General features: G+C 38.7%; 1 protein-coding gene across 1 annotated transcript; it reads right to left on the bottom strand.

Moving 5' to 3' along the window:
• Positions 1 to 352: 352 nt before the first annotated feature.
• On the bottom strand, positions 353 to 23,599 carry LOC148737418 (uncharacterized). Its single transcript, XM_088748305.1, has 13 exons — positions 23,310 to 23,599; positions 19,047 to 19,309; positions 18,276 to 18,390; positions 17,256 to 17,378; positions 16,886 to 17,008; positions 15,654 to 15,779; positions 9,481 to 9,606; positions 8,279 to 8,398; positions 7,858 to 7,983; positions 7,549 to 7,674; positions 6,214 to 6,339; positions 4,446 to 4,820; positions 353 to 3,133 (listed from the first exon to the last, which is right to left on the bottom strand). The coding sequence occupies exons 1-13, from the start codon at positions 23,380 to 23,382 to the stop codon at positions 2,892 to 2,894; spliced, it is 2,064 nt and encodes a 687-aa protein (XP_088604431.1). The 5' UTR covers positions 23,383 to 23,599; the 3' UTR covers positions 353 to 2,891.
• Positions 23,600 to 23,654: the final 55 nt, after the last annotated feature.

The following is a 23,654-nucleotide window of genomic DNA, read 5'->3' on the forward strand; positions in this document are numbered from 1 at the left end:
GTCAATGTGACTTTCTTGGTAGTCGTCTCGAGTCACTTTAAATTAGCATTTGCTTTTTGAAGGTATCAATATGTAACTCAATCTATTGGTTAATCCACTTGTGACCCCATCCAGGGTATATCTCCAGGAGCCTATTACGAGGAACTTTTTTAACGTGCCCTCCCCCCACGCCCTCCCCCTTCTTTGAATCTCATCTTTTATGACTGAAAGACCTTAGTCTAAGAATGCAGCTTAGCCTAATTGTGGAGAGTAAAAGTGAAAGCTATTACGAAGTTTTGAAGACAAATCTAGCCTCCTGGCCCATGCAGGTTTTGTTGTACGTCGTGCAACGGATTTATCATAGACTGCAGACCACTCCGTGTACAAGTTTTTAGACATGCAAGGCGAACTATAAAGCAATAAGTTTTTAAGCACTGGATAGCAATATGTTGGTTCGAGTAATAAGTAAGGTGACCTCTTGTAAGTAGCTATTTTGCCACGTGGTCTCTTTAATTTCTATTCATATAGAGAAATGAACAAATCTACAAGAACTTGTATTTGACATAAATAGTTTATTTCGGGATGTATTGTGCTTAATCTAGTTTAGAACATTAATAGATTGCATTGCTTCAATGCAAACGGCCATTATGCCGTGACAACGGTTACCCTTCCAATAGTCTCGTTATTTTCTAATACCAATTCTTTAATGGATCCTACTTTCTTCACTTTTCTTGTGTATTACCCAACACGAATAACAATTTATCAATATCCGAATGGAACAAACTGCCCTTGTAAAACTATTTCGGCCCAACAATATTAACTTAATGGTGGCTTCAAACATTTTCGTCGTTTTCACACACTAATTCTTCAATGTATCATACTCTCTGAACTTTCCCTATGTAGTACCTAGCAAACTTTCTTTTTCTGCAAAAGTTGCTATCGTTGTTTTAATATTTAAGGTGACTGCAGAGAAACAGTGTCTTGAACATCTTAGTGAAAAACTAAATTTCAACTTCATGTGCCAAAATGAAAAAGAGAAGCTTATTACATAGAAATTGCCCTATAAATATTTCATTTTATGCAAAATGAAGTATGAAATTACTAGAGTTTCGAAGCCACCATCATTCTGATACCTTAAAGTTTGAAAATATTGATCCATTCAAAAATTACTGTTCTAAGAGGAACAAAACCATTTTGATCCACCTTTATCCGTAAAGTTCCTGATTAATGGAATTGACGATAAGAAAACTTCAATTACACCTAAATCAGTGATATATTACAAATTGATAATGACTGAGTCAAATCTGTGTCAATGGCCAACACACGGCATTTTTTTTCAAATTTACACAGCCATCACGTAATATTCTTTTTACTGTATAACCGCCAATCAAATACCAATCAGCTCTCTGGTGGGATTTTCTTTCATTGTTTCTCTCCTTTTTGTACCTTGCAAAAAATTATATAACGTAAAAAGTTGAGGTCATGAATAGCCTTTTTCTTCGTAAGAATGTCAGTGCTATCGTCAGGCACATCTATGAATCTGGACTTAGAATTCTCTTCCACTACATCGTAAATAATTAGATCCAGTTAAATCGCCTGCCATTCAGAAATTGTGCAAAAGGCGCGATTCATTGCTTAACACAAAAGTATCATTTTCAATTTTATCTGAAAGCTTACCCGGTATTTCAACGGTGTTTTTACTAATTTGGTCTTATTGACTAGGTGGGAGAGCCAGATATGAAAAATGTTTGGTTCTCGGCAATGACGCATGGACCTAATTTCGGTCAGTCCGTCAATACTATTTCTAAATGAGTATGACCATATGGCCAGGTCTTTAGACCAGTAACCGATAAAAAAAAAAAACAGTATGCAAACAAAAAGGCAAAAACCAGCAACCATAACAACAACGAAGAAAAATGCCAAACCAAATTAAAAAAGAAAAAAAAGAGCAAAAACGACACATCTCTATATGTGATAAATTAGTATAAATAGACTAGATATTGTGAACTGGCTACTGTCGGAAACACAAAAAAATGATAGAGCTGTTGTTTTGAACGTTCGTTAGTCGTCTGTGCTAATAACTGAAAATTTTCTCATGAGGGGCTCACGCCCGAAACGTTCACTTTAGAAACTTTTTTACGGTGGGTGATTCACACTATTAACTCGGTTGATAAAACCAGATCATCTTATAATAGCCCCCACCAACGCAGCACCACAGTTTCTTCGAAAAGTTACCAACTTTATAAATCTCTGTGCTATGTTAAAGCCGACAGAGAGAGCGATCTATGTTCTTCCACCCAGATCGGCATCCACTTAGACAATTCTGACCAGGGCGACACCAAAAGAATATCTTTCTGTTTGGCTTCTTCAGTTGCACTGAAACTAGTGACTAAAAGAGATTGAAAATGAATTAACAAATAGAGGAGCCTTGACCGTGCTTTGTTCTGTTTTAAAGCACGCAGGGAGCAGCTAAAGCACAAAAGAAGTGAAGGGGGAAACACGAGACGTAGTCAAATTTTTCTCGTTACATCTTTATGATAAAGAATCTGTTGAATTCCCAACCCATTTATTTCAATTACAGAAGAAACTTTAATTCGAAAGCGAACAAAAGTGCGAATTTTACATTTTGTTGGAATTTTTTTTAGTCTAACAACAGATTCAGAAAGTGAAAAGTTCAGTGAAATCCTGTCAAATTGTAGCTTATAAAAACAGACAAGTTTTTTTTCACGTGACAATTAGAAAATAGACTACTCAAGTCGTGTGTTTGACGAAAGAAAGCCGACAGGTGAGTTCACTGGAACAGGAAGATCGCTCGGAATGACAGCAGTGGAAAACCTGATTGCTCCAACTGATATGGCCTTCTACTCGACGCATCGATCTATCGGAAAGGATCTCAGAGGAAGCTCCTGACTCTACCCACTCGTGCGACGGGGTGTAGTTTTTAGGGTGGGGGAGAAGTTGGTTGGTCTGATTATCATTCCACCTTTTGCAGCTGAAATTGGATGTCCTAGAGGGCAGTGGCATGAAGAACTATTGTACCACCATCCTATCCCACATTTCCCCACACACATATGCCCTGTATGGCCATTACTGTCTTGATCTCTTGTGGCAAAACTTTGCCCATTGGAATCTTTCAATGGCCCCCAATCGCTTCCTAGACAAATGAAAATAGAGAGATTTATACTAGCTCAATGAATTTACAAAGTTATTCTGCAGCTGCCTATTGATACTTTCCTAATTCAATTCTAGTAAAATTTTAGGTAAATATAATGACAAATTGGTTCTCATGGTAGTTGGCAGCTGAGTTTATACTCGTATCTTCAATTTTCCTTCCCTACAATCAAACTTAGCACCAACCTCGCTTAGATAAGCAGAAAATTTTAATTGTATTTTCATTTTATTTTATAAGCTGCTCTCTTTTGACTACCCTAGGTATATTGTCAATATCAAAGTTGTGAATTCTCCTTAAATTTCCTATTTTTAGTGGCATACAGTCTAGGGAATCTGCTCTTTCATTTTTGGTATATGAATATTTTGATGTAAAACATTTAGCTTCCAAGAGAAGTTTTCGGTTTTTTTTTTTTTTTTTTTTTTTTTAAATTCTTATTTAAATACTGTCAATTTAAAGAAAAACAGAACCTCACACCAGCTCAATTCTTAAGTAAGCACTTTGGTAAAGGTTTTCCGATTACCAACTTGAGTAAGCTGGAGGTCATGTCAGTTGTTGGCCTGACCCAGAATTAAAAGTTTGCTATGGGAAAAAAGGGTTGTCTCGTCCTTGACGCCCGTAAAAGCTCACTCGAAGCGGATCGTCGTGTACCAGGGAATCGTGACGAGTTCCCGTTCTAGCCGCGAGTCGCTTTACAGAGCTAGTTCTCCCCCCCCCTACCCCCGTTGTTGTATTCGACTTCCGAGAAAGATCAGTTGGTACGCCGAAAACGTATCGTCACAACGTAAACTGAGAAGGGTAAGTGTTTTTTATGACTCATCAAAGACCTAACCAACAAAGAGGTCTCAAATGCTAAAAGCAACTGAGCATCAACGAATTTTAGAGGCGAAACGACTTTTTCAAGAGTTCCTAGATACTTTTTCAAAACCTCAATCACCGCTTCTTCTCTTACTCTCATCGCCTTTTTTTTTCGTTTCAGACCAGCAAGAATCTTTCCTCCCTTAAGATAGGGCATTGGAGATATAACAACAAAAACAACATCGCAAATAAATAACGATAACAACAACAAGCCATCGGCAATGATAAAAAAAAAAATAATAATAATGAAGAATATTTTAAAAAATTAAAGGAAAAAAAATAAAAGAGGATAACAAAAAGAACAGAAACCGGAACCCGAGACAGGATAGTTAAGACTGGATCTGAGTCATGATCGCAACATCTTTGTCCGTGAACAATGTACAAACTACAGAAAAATGGGTCGGCAAGATTTGTATTATCATAATAGCTTTATCATTACCTGACCCCTCCACCATCACTTTATAGCAAGCCTCCTCACTTTCGACTTCGAACTGGTCAAAATGATAATGAAATGAGTCTTTTCCCTTTTTCCAATAAACAACAAGTTTGTAATTGTCACTTCTTGTCAGGCGATGCACTTTGTCCAACCCGAGCCAAAAATTTTCAGATAGATTTCCAAAACCATTCTTGTAGTCAGTCCAGTTTCTGTTGAAGTCGATAGAGTCGCTTTGTTTCCTTTGGAATACTGTCCATCCCCCTTGGCCTCTGGTTTGGTTACAGAAAACATCAAAGGAACCTTCACCGTCAGGGTCAATTGTATAAATTCCATTGATATGTTGTCCTTTTTTGTACGCCTCAGCACAGTCCTTAGAAACTGGAGAAAAATGTCCTTAAATCAATCTTCGAGAGGAAAACTAAAACTCTCTACAAATGTGTCTTTCTGGATTTTCTACACTGTTCTCGACTGAAACAGAGAGGTTAAGTATAGCGTTTTACCGTTATCCTCTTTAAAAGATGTTCTCATGCAACAGTAAACAAAAAAAAAGGTTCGTTGGTCACGAGCAGGAAATTGTTTTCAATTTTTTTGAATACTTACTTTAGAAGGGAGAAGGAGAAAGGTATTAGTTCGTCTCTCCTTTTATTTATGTGTCAAAAATAAAACAAAAAATTACTTTTCCAGATGGGACCCACACAATGCTTTCGCGCCAACGTCTATGTCTGAATTATTACGAGAATGCATATAATACGTACTTATTGTCTGAATGGAAGGGCCGGACGGAAAAATACTTCGCTCCCATTTACCTTGCAATCAATAGGCATTTTATCATATGACCCCTTAGTGTCGAGAATTTCAACCTAAATGGGGCACGATGGACAGGTATAAGCCGTTACACGACCACCAAAAAACAAAAAAAACAAAATTCTGCAATTATAACTTTTCCATTATTTTTTAAATCACTGCAAGAAACTCCCCGTTCCCTGAAGAAGCGACTTTTTTCATCATGGTCTTTTATGGGATTGCGTAAGCGTCGCCGGACGGTTCGTGTGATGATTTACCGTAGCGTAGACGCATGTCAACATATCCATCAATAAATGCATGATGCGGTGCATTTATTGACCCTGTGGTATTTTTTCGTCCATTCTTAAAGACTTTGACTCTGGCGTTGAATATTGTCCAAGGTTTAAAGTGATGCCAAGATCTTATATTAAAAATTATAGTTCAGTTTTAATTTTGTATACCTAACGATCAGCGTTGTCCGGACAAGTCAATAAAAAATGTCAATATGGTCTAAACATAAACCGTAATTTGAAATTAGCTAGTGTTATCAAAAAGAGTACTGTTGTTGGAGGGGCCCTCTCTTGTTCTAGCTTATAGTCTAAATGTAGAGGCAGGGGTGCTTTTAACAGATAATTTATTGTTTTGAAAACTCTCAACTTCTTCATCTGCAATACAGAATATCTGTTTAGCAAGATCACTAAGGGATGCAACCTTCTAAAATATTTTGGAAAACATTGAAGTCGGTAAGTAATTTGCACTGGAGATGTTCAAAAAAGCGTCAGTGTTTGATTTGCTTGAGAATTTGATTAGGAGTTTAGCGTGAGAATTTCAATGAATTCGCTAGATGGAAATTAACTTGTAAGTGGCCTTTTTGCTATGTGACCCGGAAAGAAGAATTGAAAGAATTATCCGTTATTTATTTATTTATAAGGTGTCTTAAGTTTAGAGGACTATTTATTATATAATCTCGTGCTCCACGAGATTCTACCTCGACAATCGTTTCCAGCCCCGCGAAACTCAGGTTTACAAACGCACTTGAAAGATCCCTTGTTATTTTCGCAAATGGAATTTCCATGGGTACAGTTGTGGGTATTTTCAGTGCATTCGTCAATGTCTGAAATAAGAGCAGAAGCGTTTTTATATTCGTAAAAATCAAAACGCTATGAGAAAAAGAGCTATTTTGAAGAATTTCCTGGCTTAGCAGTTAAGTTCAGTGGGTGCGGATCGAGCTCATTCAATCAGACAGTTTTATTGAATTAGTAGACGAGGACTGAATTAAGTAAAAAGTAAATCATAAACAGAACAATAATGATAATGATAAAAAACAACGATAAAAATATATATAAAAAAAGAAAATTCTTAGGCTCGCATTTTTTAATTTGATACTACAATATCAGATCACTGCCAAGTTTATCAGCCTTCGGGGAGGTTAGAAGGTTTACGCACTCGGTTACATGGCAAATTCTCGTGCTCTAAATAATTTACATTTCCTCTACCAAGTGAGCTAACAAGCCAACTGCGAGCTTGTCATTCTGTTACTACGTAATAAACCCGTGAAGTGATTATTCAACGTCTATAGATATACAAAATATCATTTAATTGAGCTGCAGTTAAAGAAGTGAGTATGAGAGCAATCCTCCCACTAATGAACACTATTTGAGAAGAAGTGAAAATAAGGTCTGAAAGAAATTCAGGCCTGTACGGGATTCGAGCCCATGACTTCTGCGATACCGGTGCAATGCTCTACCAACTTGGTTAACAAGCCAACTGGGAGCTGGTAACTACTGCTTAAGTATTGCTCATTACTGCGAAGATCGGGAGGGGAGGGGAGGAGAGGGGAAGAAGAAGTTTGGGCGTTACATGCCTAAATAAGTTTTTATTTATTTATTTATTTATTTATTTTAATCTCAGGTTAACCAGGTTTAAAGGCGAAAGTAGATCTTAATTATGATTCTTGCGGACGAGTCTGAAATAGAGATCATTATAGAAATAACGATGGAGAATTGCAAGGGATGTGATTTCAATAATGATTTAGCCAACCACTTGAGCCAAAAGAGTACGGCTTACGTTCTTCAGTTTTAATCACATAAGTGAACTTGTGAGATACGAGTCTCAGATCACTTCTTGTCGCACATGCACGAGGATTGAATGCAATCATTCAAAGAAGTGCATACAGGAGTATACAAGAATGGTTATTTAGTGCTGATCGATCAGTATCATTTAGTAAGCAATTACTCGACTAGTGCGAGGGCGCCGGTTAAGGGCAGCTACCAGAAACGAGAAAATTAATTTGTTGAATGATATGACTTGATTACGATCTTACCTTGGCAGGTGTATCCATCTCCAGTGAATCCAGGATTGCAAGAGCAGTTGAATGATCCCTCAGTGTTTGTACAAGTGGCGCTGCCCTTGCTGCAGTTATGGGTATGGTTAACACACTCATAGATGTCTGAAATGGAATGAACAAACCATACTCATGCACTGAGGCTGCAGGGATGAAAGGGAGGAGAAATTGTGCCAATATACGATCATCACCTTCCGAACGATATTAGGTTACCATTTATGTTGCCTTTGTTTCGGCTAGTTCTATAGACTTTTCGCGCTGATACGACAAAGCATCACTGTACGGTACCTGTGCAGTTGTGTCCATCACCACTGAATCCTGGTTTACAAATGCACTTGAATGAACCCTCGGAATTGTTACAAGTGGCAGTTTTATAGCTGCAGTTGTGGCTGTTTTGAGAACACTCGTCAATGTCTGAAATGAAATAAGTAGTCCATATTAACTATGCTGATAAAGAATAACATTGAAAATGAGCTGAAAACTGGCTTTCCAAACTGAAAAAACCACAGGGTGCTCTTAACAAAAAAGGGACCCCTAACCTCACTCATAATGCAGGCTGGCTCAAACTCTTTCTGTCAAAGCCATAAGATTTACTTAGTACATGAGCTTGCATCCTAAAAGCTATTCATCGTTTAGGAGCGTTCTTATGGAGAAAGACTACCCATGGAATTGTATCTATTTAAAAACATAGTGTTCTTCAGGATTTTACCTTCGCATTTATGTCCGTCCCCGCTGAATCCAGGAAAGCAGAAGCAGTTGTGAGATCCCTCGGTATTTGAACAGTTAGCGTTCTCGCTACAATTGTGGTTTTGAAGACACTCGTCTATGTCTGAAATGGAAGAAAAGGATCGCTCTCTTGACCATTTTCGTCGAGTGATAGGCTACGGTGAAATGCAAAACTGATTCAACCACCTGTTAATCCAGTTCTACAGGGAGAATAGTATGCATCTTAGGTGTGATAATCGTTATAATTATAAATTTTCGGCCCATTTTGCCCGCTTGGGATAGTCCGTTTTGATCCCGCGCAAGAAAAACACTGTGTGTAATCGTAGTCGTTGGACAATGTTGGTGGTGGAGACGCGAAGAGCGACAGATGACAATCAAAACAAAGGAAACATGACCGACTGTCGTAAATAAATTGTGCAGGAAACATAGGTCCTTTTTTTTCTTGCTCTCTAAACAAAGAAGTCATCTTTGAATCTAAATAAAGCGAAATATTTTTCCTAAATAAGGAATATTTTGTTGACCGAGCTTGCTGTTCAAGATGGCTGGATATTAGCCTCGCTCTCCGAGTTTGATTCTTTGTAGTACTCAACTTCGTCTTGGTCCACAAAAGCGCATAAAGAACTCAGCCATATCCTACAGTCTTCATCTCACGCCCTGATCAGTAACGTATAACTATATCATCGCTAGCATCGTTCTGATTGGCTACCAAAGCATGAAAGATGGGCCCATCCTACCCACGTGAGAGAGCTCGCTTTGATCTCGAGCACAAGTTCGTGATTCCTAGACAATGTCGGTGATGAAGACGCAAAAAATGGTAGACGACAGTAAAAACAAAGGAGATATAAACAGCTCATGAGTTTAAATTGCTAAAAACACATTTGGCTTTCTTTTCTGGCTCTCAAAGTGAACATGGCATTCTTAATTCTTTATAAAGCGAAATGTTTTTGCAATATAGTAAATCCCTTTTTGACCAAGCCTGTTGTATCAGGATGGCTGGAAATATATAAGCCTCGTTCTCTTGTCAAAGGAACTCAGTCAATATCCAGTGATCTTGACCTCACGCTTCATCAATAAAGCAGATATCATGCCCTAAATGATATCAGATTGCCATGCATATTGACTTTGTTTCAGGCAGGTTTGTAGATTTTTCGCCCAGACGTGTTCTGAACACAGTTTAGTACGTACCTGTATAGTTGTGTACGTCACCAATAAATCCTGGTTTACAAACGCACTTGAATGCCCCCACGGTATTAGAACAAGTGGTGGTTATGTTGCTGCAGTTGTGAATGTTTTGAGAACACTCGTCAATGTCTGAGATTAAATCAGAGGCCCTTATCAGTACATCAGTCACGACAATAAAGAGTAAAAAAAAAGGAGTGTATCGAAATTGTGCTTCCAATTTAAAATTCCAATTTGTGCTTTTAGGAAGAGAAATTGTGCTTCCAATTTGTGCTTTTAGGAAAAGAAAATTAGCCTCACTTCCAGTGACGGGTGGCTAAAAGACACCCTAACTCTTGAGAAAATGTTATGCCATGTACTTCTTTTAAACCATTCCATTTCAGTAACCCATCAGCAGACCACTCGCAGGCTCGCGTTGCTCGACGTCCCATGCTCTCCCGGGGGAGAGGAAACGCAGTTAAAGTTGTATTAAACTCAACGGAAACTATTCCATTAAGGCATGGTGTACTCTATTTAATGAAAAAGGTATTTTTGCTTTGATATCTTTACACAAATGACACAAATAACACAAATTTGATGCTGAACCGGCACATTGGCTACAAAGCTAAACTTTTAATAGAGGATAAACACTGTAAAATAAATAAAATATCACTGCATGCACATTGGTCCATATAAATTCGCAGATGGATGAATTCTTACCCAATTTTAAAATGCTAAATTTTATTTGACTTTCCGAACAATTACTCATGCCTATCTAGACAGGCGTTGCAACTTTTGAGTATGGGCGGCCGTCACCACCAAAAATACAAGGATGTCAAATAGTTCAGTAAATACAAAGATGGTTTAAGGATCAGTTGCAGGATAGCATAGCTAATAAAGGAATGACATGGCCAAATTATAGACAGTCTAGGTTTCCTTCATGAAATAGAACAGCCTAAACATAAATAGTTTAGCCAAATGATAAACGCTGTAGTTGCCCTTGTCGAGTTGGAACATGAAATTGTGAAATGGACCAGCTAAATTGCAAATAGTCTAGCACTCATATGCAATACAGTACACAAACGGTGTAGCTTTGCGTCAAATGATTCAGGATAATATGGAGTAGCACAGCGTACGCACAAACGGTGTGGCTTTGGGTAAAATGGCTCAGCATAATGTCGAATGGTACATCGTACATACAAACAGTGTAGCCTTGCGTGAAAAGGCACAGCGTAATGTGGAATGGTACAGCGTACACACAAATAGTGTAGCGTTGTGCGAAATGGCTCAGCGTAATGTCAAATGGTACGGCATAATGTCAAATGGTACAGAGTACATAGAAACAGCGTAGCGTTGCGTGAAATAGCTCAGCGTAATGTGGAAGGGTGCAGCGTACACACAAACGGTTTAGTGACGTAACGCTACACCATTCGTGTGTACGCTGTGCCATGCGACATCACGCTGAGCCATTTCACGCAACGCTACACTGTGTGTATGTACGCTGTGCCATTCTACATTACACTGTTCCATCTGCGGATTGTATTTTTGGTGGTTTCGGCGAGATAGCGATCTGCTGGGGGGCATGACGTCATCGAGTGTGAAGAATTGCGCGAAACCATCACATTGTGTGGTCGCTGTGTTAAAGAGCCTTCACTTCGCATTTCAGTAAAGCAGAGCCAATTCGGTAAATTTCTCCTATTTTTTCCCCAGCCGATATTTCTTTTACTTGTTTTCCTTCATGAAAACGTCAATTAAAATAACACTGAACAAGACTTGATTCTACCACGGTTTGACGGCCTCCCGGTTTCCCACAGTTTGCACGAGTTTGGGTTTTGGTCGAGGGTCGAGGGTAAAATGTCGGGGTCCGAGAAAAATGTCGAGGGTCCATAAAAAACTAAAAATTTCAAATTTTAAAAAAATTAAATGGCGTGAAATGTCAGAGGAAACTCAGAAACTACATATAGATAAATTCCGGACATGTTGTGTATTGTTTTTGTATACTTTCACGCTTCCTTTACACAGCTTCCACAAATGCACCCGCAACCGCAAATAAATAGATGCCGGCTGATCGAGGTCAAGGTTCACTTTGTGGAAAGCGTGACTAAGCCATTCGTCCATCGAAGTATGGTTTTCTCTTAAGCGCCTAAATCTCGCAGTTTCTGGGTTTCCATCCGCCGTGAAGTCATAGGCACAAAAACTCCAAAAGAGGAACAGCAAATAAAAAATCGGTCTTCGTCGCGGTCGTCTCCTCACGCCGGCATATAAATAGATGGAGGAAGACACTCTGTAAACGGAAATATCCTTGACAAGGCGTGTGCAGACTTAAGGAAAACAAGCTCTTGTCAATCAAAGTGGTGTAAAAACAAGAACCTTCTACAGAGTTCCAAGATCAATATGCTAAATCTCCTTACTCGCTAGCATTCATTTCTCGGAAAGTTAGTTCTGAGAGTTTTAAATCAGATTGAAATCCCCGAGTTCATTATGATGTCAGGAGAAAGAAGATTGTTAACACTCCGAGTATGGCGTGAAATCATGACAAATTCGACTAAAACTACAGTAACAGCAGCAGTAAAAACTTCAGTTTCGGTTATGTGCAAAACGTTTTGAAGGATCAGAGGGAACAAATGTTAAAACACACCATCGATAAAAATGACAAAAAAGTGTACTCAAACAACAAAAATTTGTACGTTTTGTTGACAATCTTTTGTCAGACGTTGCTGAAAGCCCCTCTATTAGCGTATCTCTGGTTGCGAAATAATTTTTTATTTGCTGTTCCTCAGTTCGAGTTTTTTGCTTATGACTTCACAGTGGATGGAAACCCAGAAACTGCGAGATTTAGGCGCTTAAGAGAAAACCATATTTCGATGGACGAATGGCTTAGTCACGCTTTCCACAAAGTGAACCTTGACCTCGATCAGCCGGCATCTATTTATTTGCGGTTGCGGGTGCATTTGTGGAAGCTGTGTAAATGAAGCGTGAAATTATACAAAAACAATAAGTCACAACATATCCATATGTAATTTCTGAGTTTCCTCTGACATTTCACGACATTTAGTTTTTTAAAAATTTACGATTTTTAGTTTTTTATGGACCCTCGACAATTTTCTCGGACCCTCAACGTTTTACCCTCGACATTTTACCCTCGACCCTCGACCCTCGACATTTTACCCTCGACCCTCGACCCTCGACCCTCGACCCTCCACCCTCGACCCTCGACTAAAACCCAAACTCAGTTTCCACACGTTGGTGTGCCTGAATGTTTAAAGTGTTAAGTAGTGTTATGAAGTGCGAGAAATGTCGAATGCCGAGCTCTCTTTTCTTTTCTGACTCGCGCTTACTTTTCAATGAGAGTTTAACTGCAAAGGCTCTTTGAACATTTCAAAAGTACGTGAGAAGTTGGATTTTGTGTGTACCATCATAGACGCCATGGTAAGAAAACTGATAGCCTTAATTTGTTTTGACATTTTTCAATCGAAATGATATCGGAATGCGTTAATTGGTTTTCCATACGATTAGAGTATTAAGCTAAGGGAAGACTGCTTACATTTATTATTTTAAAGAGGTGTATATTATATTACTTTTTTTATTTATTTTTTCCTGAGTGCGGTGATAGTAGAAATAATTTCTATTTTTATTTTCTCGATCAGGCTCTTTGAACATAGCAGAAGTACGTTAGAAGTTGGATTCTGTGTGTGCCCTGGACGCCATGGTAAGAAAACTGAGAGCCTTGATCTGTTTTTACATTTGTCAATCAAACATGTAGTTTTTGCCAAAGCAACCTTTTTTCCGAGTTGGTTTTGAGCACATACATGCCTTTCCTGATGAGACACGTCTGCCATAAAATAAGTAAAAAAACGCACAGACATAAAACAGGGTGGGAAAGGGAAGGGAAACTGTCCTTTTACAATTCACGAAAAATAAAATCGGCTTAAGGTTACTACTTCCCACCTTCGCAACGCAACGAAAACTCAAGCATGTGCTTTTGTTTGCAAAGTATTTGGCAACATTAACTTTGTTCTTTTCAATGAGTTTTCGTTAGAGAGATTTACCGAATTGGCTCTGCTTTAGAGCAGGGTGAAGTGAAGGCTCTTTAACACAGCGACCACACAATGTGATGGTTTCGCGCAATTCTTCACGCTCGATGACGTCATGCGTAATGTAGAATGGCACAGCGTACATACAAACAGTGATGCGTTGCGTGAAATGGCTCAGCGTGATGTCGCATGGCACAGCGTACACACGAATGGTGTAGCGTTACGTCACTAAACCGTTTTTGTGTACGCTGTACCATTCTACATTACGCTGAGCTATTTCACGCAACGCTACGCTGTTTGTATGTACGCTGTACCATTTGACATTATGCCGTACCATTTGACATTACGCTGAGCTATTTCACGTAACGCTACGCTGTTTGTATGTACGCTGTACCATTTGACATTATGCCGTACAATTTGACATTACGCTGAGCCATTTCGCACAACGCTACACTCTTTGTGTGTACGCTGTACCATTCCACATTACGCTGAGCCTTTTCACGCAAGGCTACACTGTTTGTATGTACGATGTACCATTCGACATTATGCTGAGCCATTTTACCTAAAGCTACACCGTTTGTGCGTACGCTGCGCTACTCCGCATTATCCTGAGTCATTTGACGCAAAGCTACACCGTTTGTGTACTGTATTGCATATGAGTGCTAGACTATTTGCAATTTAGCTGGTCCATTTCACAATTTCATGTTCTAACTCGACATGGGCAACTAGAGCGTTTATCATTTGGCTAAACTATTTATGTTTAGGCTGTTCTATTTCATGAAGGAAACCTAGACTGTCTATAATTTGGCCATGCCATTCCTTTATTAGCTATGCTATCCTGCAGCTGATGCTTAAACCATCTTTGTATTTACTGATCAATTTGACATCCTTGTATTTTTGGTGCTGACGGCCGCCCATATTTGAGGCAATTGCGCAGCATATATTGTGGATTTTTTGTGCATTTACCGATTGATGCCTAGTATGGACATTGGTGGTTTTTATCCTCACAAGCTGACAGAAAAAAAGGAAAGTAATATAATATCAAATTTCATCGGCATTTCTGTTTGTTACATTCACTAGAATCAAGACTTCCTTATGCCAGGTTATCTGTCTGCCGAACTTTTGTTTTTTTAAAAATTTTGTCTCCTGCTCGTTCCTTCGAAAATTAATTTCTATGTAAGTATTTGAGAGGAAGAGCTGTATTCAACCGGACAAATGGAGTGAACCTTGTAAGCATACGCTTGAATTTTTAAGGTAACTAAGTGAGTAATCTTCCCAAATCAAGAAAAGAAGGTGAAAGTGTCTCTTACCAATCAATTTACCCTACTTAGCTTATAGATCAAAGCTCTTTAGCTTGGCCATGCAATGGTAGCCTGCGAGCAGGCCATAGTTATATAATGCTGTGCGATGTGCGTTTCTTCGGTTTCGGGAAGACTTGAGGCGAGTTAGGGAAAGTTGGGCACCTTCTCTTCTTTGATTACACGACATCAAATCTCCGCCAGGTTTATCCCCTTTTTGCAGAGAGTTTGGCAAGTTTACGTGTTGAAAATTTCGCGCTCTTAATAATTAACAATTATTGAACGAGGTTGAGCAAAATATCGTGATCTTTCCGTGGAGAGCAGATCAATTATTTGCCGAAGCCTTCGGCTTCGGCAAATAATTGATCTGCGAGACACTGACAATCAAAATATTTTGCGGTAACCGAGTTCAGTAATTGTTTTATCATTCGATCACCGAGTTTCTTTTCAATTTTTTGGGGAAAGCGGCAAGCAAGTTTGTTTTCAATTTTTTGGGGGAGGCAGCAAGCGCGCACTGCTGCCAGAAATTAGATGGTTTCCTTCTCAGCTAAATAATTTATTCTGTCGACTTTAAATTGAAAGTACAGTCAACTGTTAATTAACAAAATGTATGCCTTCAAGTGGTTGAAACTTCCAGGAACAAGTTCACAGACACCAAGGATTTGAAATCGGAAAAAAAAGCTCGGGGAAGCGATCGCGATATGCCATTTCATATAAGAGCGACCACAAGAGCGACCACAAGAGCGACCGCAAAAGCGTGGTTACTATTGCGCATGAGCAGAATATTATTTGCAGCAAAAACGGAGTTAGACGGACCCTCCTTCAATGAAAAAGGGGGAAAAAGCCATCCAATGATAATATGAAATACCTGTGCAGTTATATCCATCACCTCTGTAACCAGGATTACATGAGCAGTTGAACGATCCCTCGCTATTAGAACAAGTGGCGTTGTCCTTGCTACAATTGTGGATACTTTCGGCGCACTCGTCGATGTCTGAAATAAAGCAACAGTTGTGTTTAGTGTCGTGAAAAACAAAAAATTACGAGCATCGAAGCGATCCCTCGATATTTTTGCAAATGGCACGGTCCTTACTGCAGTTATGGGTATAACGTATCGCTAAGACAGTCAGCAATGTCTGAAATGGAATCAACGGACCATACTCATACACTGAGGCTGCAGTGATAAAAGGGAGGACGAAGTGCTCCAATATAATAGTATCATCTTGATTGTCTTTGTCTCAGCTGGTATTTCTATCAGTTTTTTTGGGCTTATATGACAAAGCGTTATGTTATGAATAGTATTCGGTATCTGTGCAATTGTTTCCGTCACCACTGAATCCTGTTTTACAAGAGCACTTGAATGATCCCTTAGTATTGTTACAAGTGGCAGTTATATTGCTGCAGTTGTGGCTGTTTTGAGAACACTCGTCTATGTCTAAATTAAATCATCAGCCTTCATCAATTACATTATTAAAGAATAACAACGAGGAAGGTATCGAAGTTTGGCTTCCAATCCGAGTGTGCTCTAAGGAAAAGAGGCTTTTAACCTTGCACTCAATGTGAGAGGTGTGGTTGCCTCATATTTAGTGTGCTCGACTCTGACTCTCATGGTGCCCTTCTTCACCCAGGTGTTTAAATGAGTACCGGCGAATTTGATACGGGAGTGAGGGGGGACTTTAGGTTGCATCAACTTATTGCATCATCTTATTAACCTTGCATCCCTGCATACGGGAGGGGGGGGGACTTTATGGGATAACCTTGCATCCCATGGCCATCCGGGAAGGAGTAGAAAATACTCCTGCTCACTTCATGCTATGGAAGCCGGAGTTAAGAACAGGTCTGATGAGCCACATGCCTCGTGAACAGACTTTACCTTAACATTGGAAGGTGGCTCAAACTCATTCTAACCTCAAAGAAGAAGACATAATGTACGTATCTTATATTATGTCATGTCAGGTACTCAGTACTTACGTTTTCAGCTAAAATGCTAATTCTATGCATCGAGTAGCTCTGTTTATATCGTTCAGGGTCCTTCTTAAGCAGAAATGAAACATAAGGAATTATATCTGTTAAACAAGATCTTGCTCTGCTAGGTTATACCTTGGCATTGATGTCCATCCCCGCTGAATCCAGGAATACAAGAGCAGTTGTAAGATCCCTCGGTATTTGTACAGTTGGCGTTCTTGCTGCAGTTGTGGGTTTTTTTATCACACTCGTCGATGTCTGAAATGAAATCATGTGACCATACCTATGATTGTTATCTTCAAAACAAGGAGGTGGGTGGGCGAGGGGAGTTGCTAATTTGCAATGGAAAACCGATTCTGCCGCATGTTAATCCAGTTCTGCAGGGAGAAAGGCTTAATATTTGAAACCTGATACTTATAATTAGGATTTTAAAACGCGTATTTCTACCAAAGGCTAGTTAGGAGTAGGCATCATGCTCTGAACAATGCTAATTAAAAATAAATACCTGTGCACTTGTCTAAATCCCAGCTGAATCCAGGATTACAAGAGCATTTGTAAGATCCCTTGGTGTTTGTACAGTTGGCGTTCTTGCTGCAGTTGTGGGTTCTTGTAACACACTCGTCGCTGTCTGAAATTAAATCAACGAACCGTACCCATGATTGTTATTATCAAAAGAAGGAGGGGATGGGGAAAGGAAGTTGCTAATTTGCAAAGGAAAACCGCTTCTGCCGCATGTTAATCCAGTGCTGACGGGAAAAGGGCTTATTATCCCAAATATGATAGTCGAATTACCTCATATTTAGGATTAGGAAAGGTTTTTTTCTACCATAGGTTAGTTTAGACTAGCCATCATGCTCTGAACAACGCTCATTAGTTGGGAAATTGTTAATATCCCCGCTGAAACAAGGATTACAAATGCACTTGAATGATTTTTTGGTATTTTAACTATTGGCGTTTGTATTGTTGCAGTTGTGAGTATGAGTATGATCAACACTCGTTGATTTCTGAAATAGAAACGACAAATCTTTCACAAAAATACTTAAGAATTAAGGTCGCAAGAGGGGCACTAATGTAAAGAGTTTTGCTATTTGTCATTAGATGCGTGTGACGAAGCTAGCGAGTGAAAAGTGGCGGTTCTGCGGATGGGAGAGTTTAAATCCATTGCTTTACTTTTCCACTGAATGCCTGAAATAGGTTGGTCCTAATAGAGGTGGCTTGAGCTCTTTTAGATGTCAAACGACTGCACTGAAAGATATCTAGAGAATAATACGAATTTTATAACTAATTTTATAACTAATGGAACTGGCTTTAGTTCATTCCTGTTCACTCTAAACAAGACACAATACCCAGAAATGAGGAAAAGAGAAATATATTGAAATTGCACCCCTACCCTCCTTTTCCCTCACTAAGTGACATTTAACACGTGAAATAAGTACAGCTGATTTTTAATCTTAAACCATCCGAAGAAATGGACCACTGTGTTTCAATCAGTTACAAAGTTGATTTTTATCATTTTAAGTCTTACCCTCTTCACAATCGTGACCAGTAAATCCAGACGCACATAAGCATCGATATCGTTTTTTTGTAAATCCCGACTGGCAAGTGCCGTTGTTTTGGCATGGTGATCGATGGCAAAAATTCTTAAAATAAAAAAAAGCATGTCACAAATAGGTGTCTACTATCTTCACAGCCCTCTCCTACATTTCGCCGAGAACTTGAGCGCGAAAAATAAATCGAGAAGGGGCGTCTTTGGACAGGATTTAAAGAGTAGAGTGACGTTCCTAAGAACCGCACTTAGTAACTCCTGTCGTAGCTCAACTCTGTCATTATGTCCATAGTTGTGAGCATCTTCTGAGCCATTTGATGGATCTAATTCTTTCGATTGTTTTTAAACTTCGAAAACGAAGGAATAAAACTGCCTTGTGCATATATGCCTTAAAATGACCATTACACTTACCTTTACTCACAAGAATTTTCTTATTAGAAGCAAGGTTGTAATTGTCTTTGTTAGAAAAAAGAGATTGATCAATTGTTTACTCAAGGCTGGTGAGCATGGTTTCTAAAATGAATACGAAAAATTACTTGCTACTGTTAATAGAGTTAGGTGTCCTCAAGGCATTGAGAGGATTTTTGTTTTTGGTGACTGCTTATTTACAAAAGATCTGTAACGACGCTAGCACGCGGTTAAAACTATGTAAAAATAAGAAGTAATGGATGAAAGTACCCCTCAGCTCTCACGAATGACCTAAACAGAGAGAGGTGCAACTGACATTTAATTAACAGCTCGTCCATGTACCTTAGTTCCATGACACACATAGTTCGCTGCTTTTACCAGATCCTCCTCATACTCTTTAGCTGTTGAGTTATTCAATTCACAGTTGTGTATTTCTGCTCCATTTTCCCCAAAATAAAAGTTAACACTGACGCAGTTATAGTCCAAGTAGCAACGATATTCACATGTATCTCTGTCAATCACACTGATGTTTTCGATGGTGTGGTTAATAAGACATTCTCCCACGAAGGACAGGGTCGATGGAAAGGCTAATATACGGCATTGATCTAAAAAAATACAGATTATTGAAAGTTAAATAGCGACATGGGTCATCATTTCTAAAGGTCTCAGTTGTTGTTAAACTCGCCTTCCAAGCGCTTGGTACTTATACTGATAGATAGATAGAGAGATAGATAGATAGATAGATAGATAGATAGATAGATAGATAGATAGATAGATAGATAGATTTGATGACCTGCTCCCAGTTTGCTTGTTAGCTCAATTGGTAGAGCGCTGCACTAGTATCGCAGAGGTCAGTGGTTCGAATCCCGTACAGGCCTGAAATTTTTTTTCAGGTCTGATTTTCACTATTGCTCAAATAGTGCTTTACTGCGAAGAATCGTTCTCATATACGTCTCATAACCGCAGTTCACACATATGTTTCATATGTTTGTTGTTGTTTGATTTATCATCTACGGGTTTATATCGAATTAATTTGATGACCTGCTCCCAGTTGGCTTGTTAGCTCAATTGGTAGAGCGCTGCACTAGTATCGCAGAGGTCAGTGGTTCGAATCCCGTACAGGCCTGAAATTTTTTTCTCAGGTCTGATTTTCACTATTGCTCAAATAGTGCTTTACTGCGAAGAATCGTTCTCATATACGTCTCATAACCGCAGTTCACACATATGTTTCATATGTTTGTTGTTGTTTGATTTATCATCTACGGGTTTATATCGAATTAATTTGATGACCTGCTCCCAGTTGGCTTGTTAGCTCAATTGGTAGAGCGCTGCACTAGTATCGCAGAGGTCAGTGGTTCGAATCCCGTACAGGCCTGAAATTTTTTTCTCAGGTCTGATTTTCACTATTGCTCAAATAGTGCTTTACTGCGAAGAATCGTTCTCATATACGTCTCATAACCGCAGTTCACACATATGTTTCATATGTTTGTTGTTGTTTGATTTATCATCTACGGGTTTATATCGAATTAATTTGATGACCTGCTCCCAGTTGGCTTGTTAGCTCAATTGGTAGAGCGCTGCACTAGTATCGCAGAGGTCAGTGGTTCGAGTCCCGTACAGGCCTGAAATTTTTTTCAGGTCTGATTTTCACTATTGCTCAAATAGTGCTTTACTGCGAAGAATCGTTCTCATATACGTCTCATAACCGCAGTTCACACATATGTTTCATATGTTTGTTGTTGTTTGATTTATCATCTACGGGTTTATATCGAATTAATTTGATGACCTGCTCCCAGTTGGCTTGTTAGCTCAATTGGTAGAGCGCTGCACTAGTATCGCAGAGGTCAGTGGTTCGAATCCCGTACAGGCCTGAAATTTTTTTCAGGTCTGATTTTCACTATTGCTCAAATAGTGCTTTACTGCGAAGAATCGTTCTCATATACGTCTCATAACCGCAGTTCACACATATGTTTCATATGTTTGTTGTTGTTTGATTTATCATCTACGGGTTTATATCGAATTAATTTGATGACCTGCTCCCAGTTGGCTTGTTAGCTCAATTGGTAGAGCGCTGCACTAGTATCGCAGAGGTCAGTGGTTCGAATCCCGTACAGGCCTGAAATTTTTTTCAGGTCTGATTTTCACTATTGCTCAAATAGTGCTTTACTGCGAAGAATCGTTCTCATATACGTCTCATAACCGCAGTTCACACATATGTTTCATATGTTTGTTGTTGATAGATAGATAAATAGATAGATAGATAAATAGATAGATAGATAGATAGATAGATAGATAGATAGATAGATACTTTATCAGGTACAGGATCCATAAAGCTAAGTCACGTATCTACACATATTCATTAAGATACCAAGATCAAATTAAAAATATATTTTATTTTTTTTCGAGCCCAAAAGATCTTTAGAAAAGGATTGTATGACCTCCAAAAGCCAGATAAGTCTTTTCTTTCCTTTCTTTTGACCTCTGTTGCCCCAGCTTACATCAAACAAAGTATATCTGTCTTTGTTTTTCCTTGCAATTACTTTCTGCTGGACACCTGAAACAACTAGCTTCACAGTTGATAAAAAATGATACCGAAAATTGCAAAGTGTACCTTGACGAGCACAAACCCCAAAGATAATTCGTGCCCAGAAAACTCAATAACTTCCATTAATGTTTAATGATGAGAGAGGCAAGAAATTTTAATCATGAACTCCCGACTTGTGCCCAATATTTCAAATCACATTTTCCTTACCTATCTTTAAAGTTACTATGATAACGCGCGCGTGCAAATCCTGCTTAACTTCTAATGAGCCACTCTGATGGACATCTTTACGCAGGCATGGCCGTGTATACATAACACGACGTGTGCAGTTAACTTCAGTTGGTAAGTTCCCGTCTAGCTTAGCCAAGCTCTCTTTCTCCGATTGAGGTACACTGTACATCTTTCGAAGCTCAACAAAAGTAGATATTTGCATAAAAAACAATGATTTTTAAGCTCTGTGAATAGACGAAAATAGCTTTGGAGTTGACAATATGTTATCCCTAAACGCAGGACGATTTATGGCCGTAGCAAGAAATCTGAGCTTTCTTGCTCTTCTTTAAAATAGTACGAAATATTTGAGTGTTGTTGAATCGATTACTTGTCTTAATAGCTTACAATTTTCAACAGAAACACATTCTCGTCCTAAACTCTAGCAAACAGTGATTCAAGCATGCTAAATGCATTACGCAGGTGTTGTAACTGCGGGAAATTCGTTCGGTTTTCGTTTCCAAGCAGAAAATTTAGCACTTCCTTGTGAAAAGTTTTGGTCTTCGAATATCTCTTGGCCTCACTTCATTTAACTCTTATGCTACCCACGTGCTATGCAAACTTCATGCTGCCGTACATCCATTTTACGAAATGCATGCGCCAAGCGCGAACAAATTCTTAATTTTGCATTGTGATCTTTATTTTGTTTTTGTTCTGTTTTGTTGTTCTCATTATCCATATGGAATAAACTTGGTTTAGATAAAACGTGTCCATGGTGATTTAATAAAAACCCTCGGAAACCGCTATTGAAGATTAAAATCTTCCCATCGCTTCATTGTGCATCAATTTTGATTGAATTAAGAAAATGCACTAATAGAGAGTTGTTAAATAAAACTAATTTCAATATGTTCATGGTTAGACATCCATATCATCTATCTCTTAGCCACCTGTCGAGTGAGAAGTTTTGATGTTCTCGCTCATTCGCAGTCAGCATTCCTTTTGCATTATTGGAAACATAATTGCTCTGCTTGCATTTCAACAACTTTCTCGCTGTTTTTATTAGCATTGAAAAAACTTACTCATTAGGCTTCCAAAAATTGCGTAATACTGTATGTACATAACACAGGAAGGCTGCTATGACGGAGATAATATGCATCGAATACCGAGTTCTAAAAATTACAAGACACTCGTTTTGGTATATGTTTAACACCTGTCGGCAATATGTTTTCGAGGTGTATAAATTTTTAGTACGAAAATTTTCTTCAATTAAAATCAAATGATGTCAACTAAATATGAAACCAGCGAACAATTATCTACCCAAAGAGAGATTCTTATTCTAGAGGAGAATGTAAAAAGAATGAAGGCAATTCTTCGACTTAAAAAAATCTCCTCTTCAACTGGCTAATTGATATATCAATTCTTATTTAACTTGAGTGCAGGGCTAACTTTAGGCCCTTCCTTCAGTTCGTGCAAGCACTAAAATAAAGGACTTGTGAAAATATATTCATTAATTTTAGATGACGTTGATAAAACTTTAGTGGACCTTTATGTGAGTGTCTGAAAAGAATTCAGTAATTGCAGATGTTGTTCGGTTATAACTAAAAAACTTTGCAAGCACACTTCACAAATTGTGAAAAAGAATCTAGAATAGTTTTGAATGAACAAAAGATAACAGCACATTAAAATGGACGATGAGTTTCATTACCCATTTTGTCAGTTAGTCCTCTATATACGAGAATTTAGTCCTCGAAAATATGCGTTTCCTTTTTTTTTTTTTTTGATATATTGCTTAGCTGAACAATTAAGAGCAGAATAATAAAGGTTTCTTATCAAAATATGCCTGCTTAAAAACATACCATCTGGGCAGGACTGAAATTGTCCGAGGGAAAGACCCACAGAGATAGGGAACAAGAGGACAAAAACTCCCATGTCCGCGAAAAACCAGCTGAAAAGAAATCCTTTCGATGTTTTGGAGCCGTTGAGCGAACCGAAGAGCTTAAAAGGAGTTTGTTGACTGAGCTGTACCACCAATTAAGGTTACACTCCCTAGAAACGTGTTAGCCAATTACATGTGGTCGTGACATATGAAGGATGTTTCATCACCCGTCACAGAGACGCTGTGAGATTAATTAATGCGCGCTGAAACAGTAAACTTGGTTACTATACTCCTCAGGCAGTTATTTCCACCTTTCATTCTCTAT

Source organism: Stylophora pistillata, chromosome 2 (assembly GCF_964205215.1).
Source record: "Stylophora pistillata chromosome 2, jaStyPist1.2, whole genome shotgun sequence".
NCBI classification, from domain to species: domain Eukaryota; kingdom Metazoa; phylum Cnidaria; class Anthozoa; order Scleractinia; family Pocilloporidae; genus Stylophora; species Stylophora pistillata.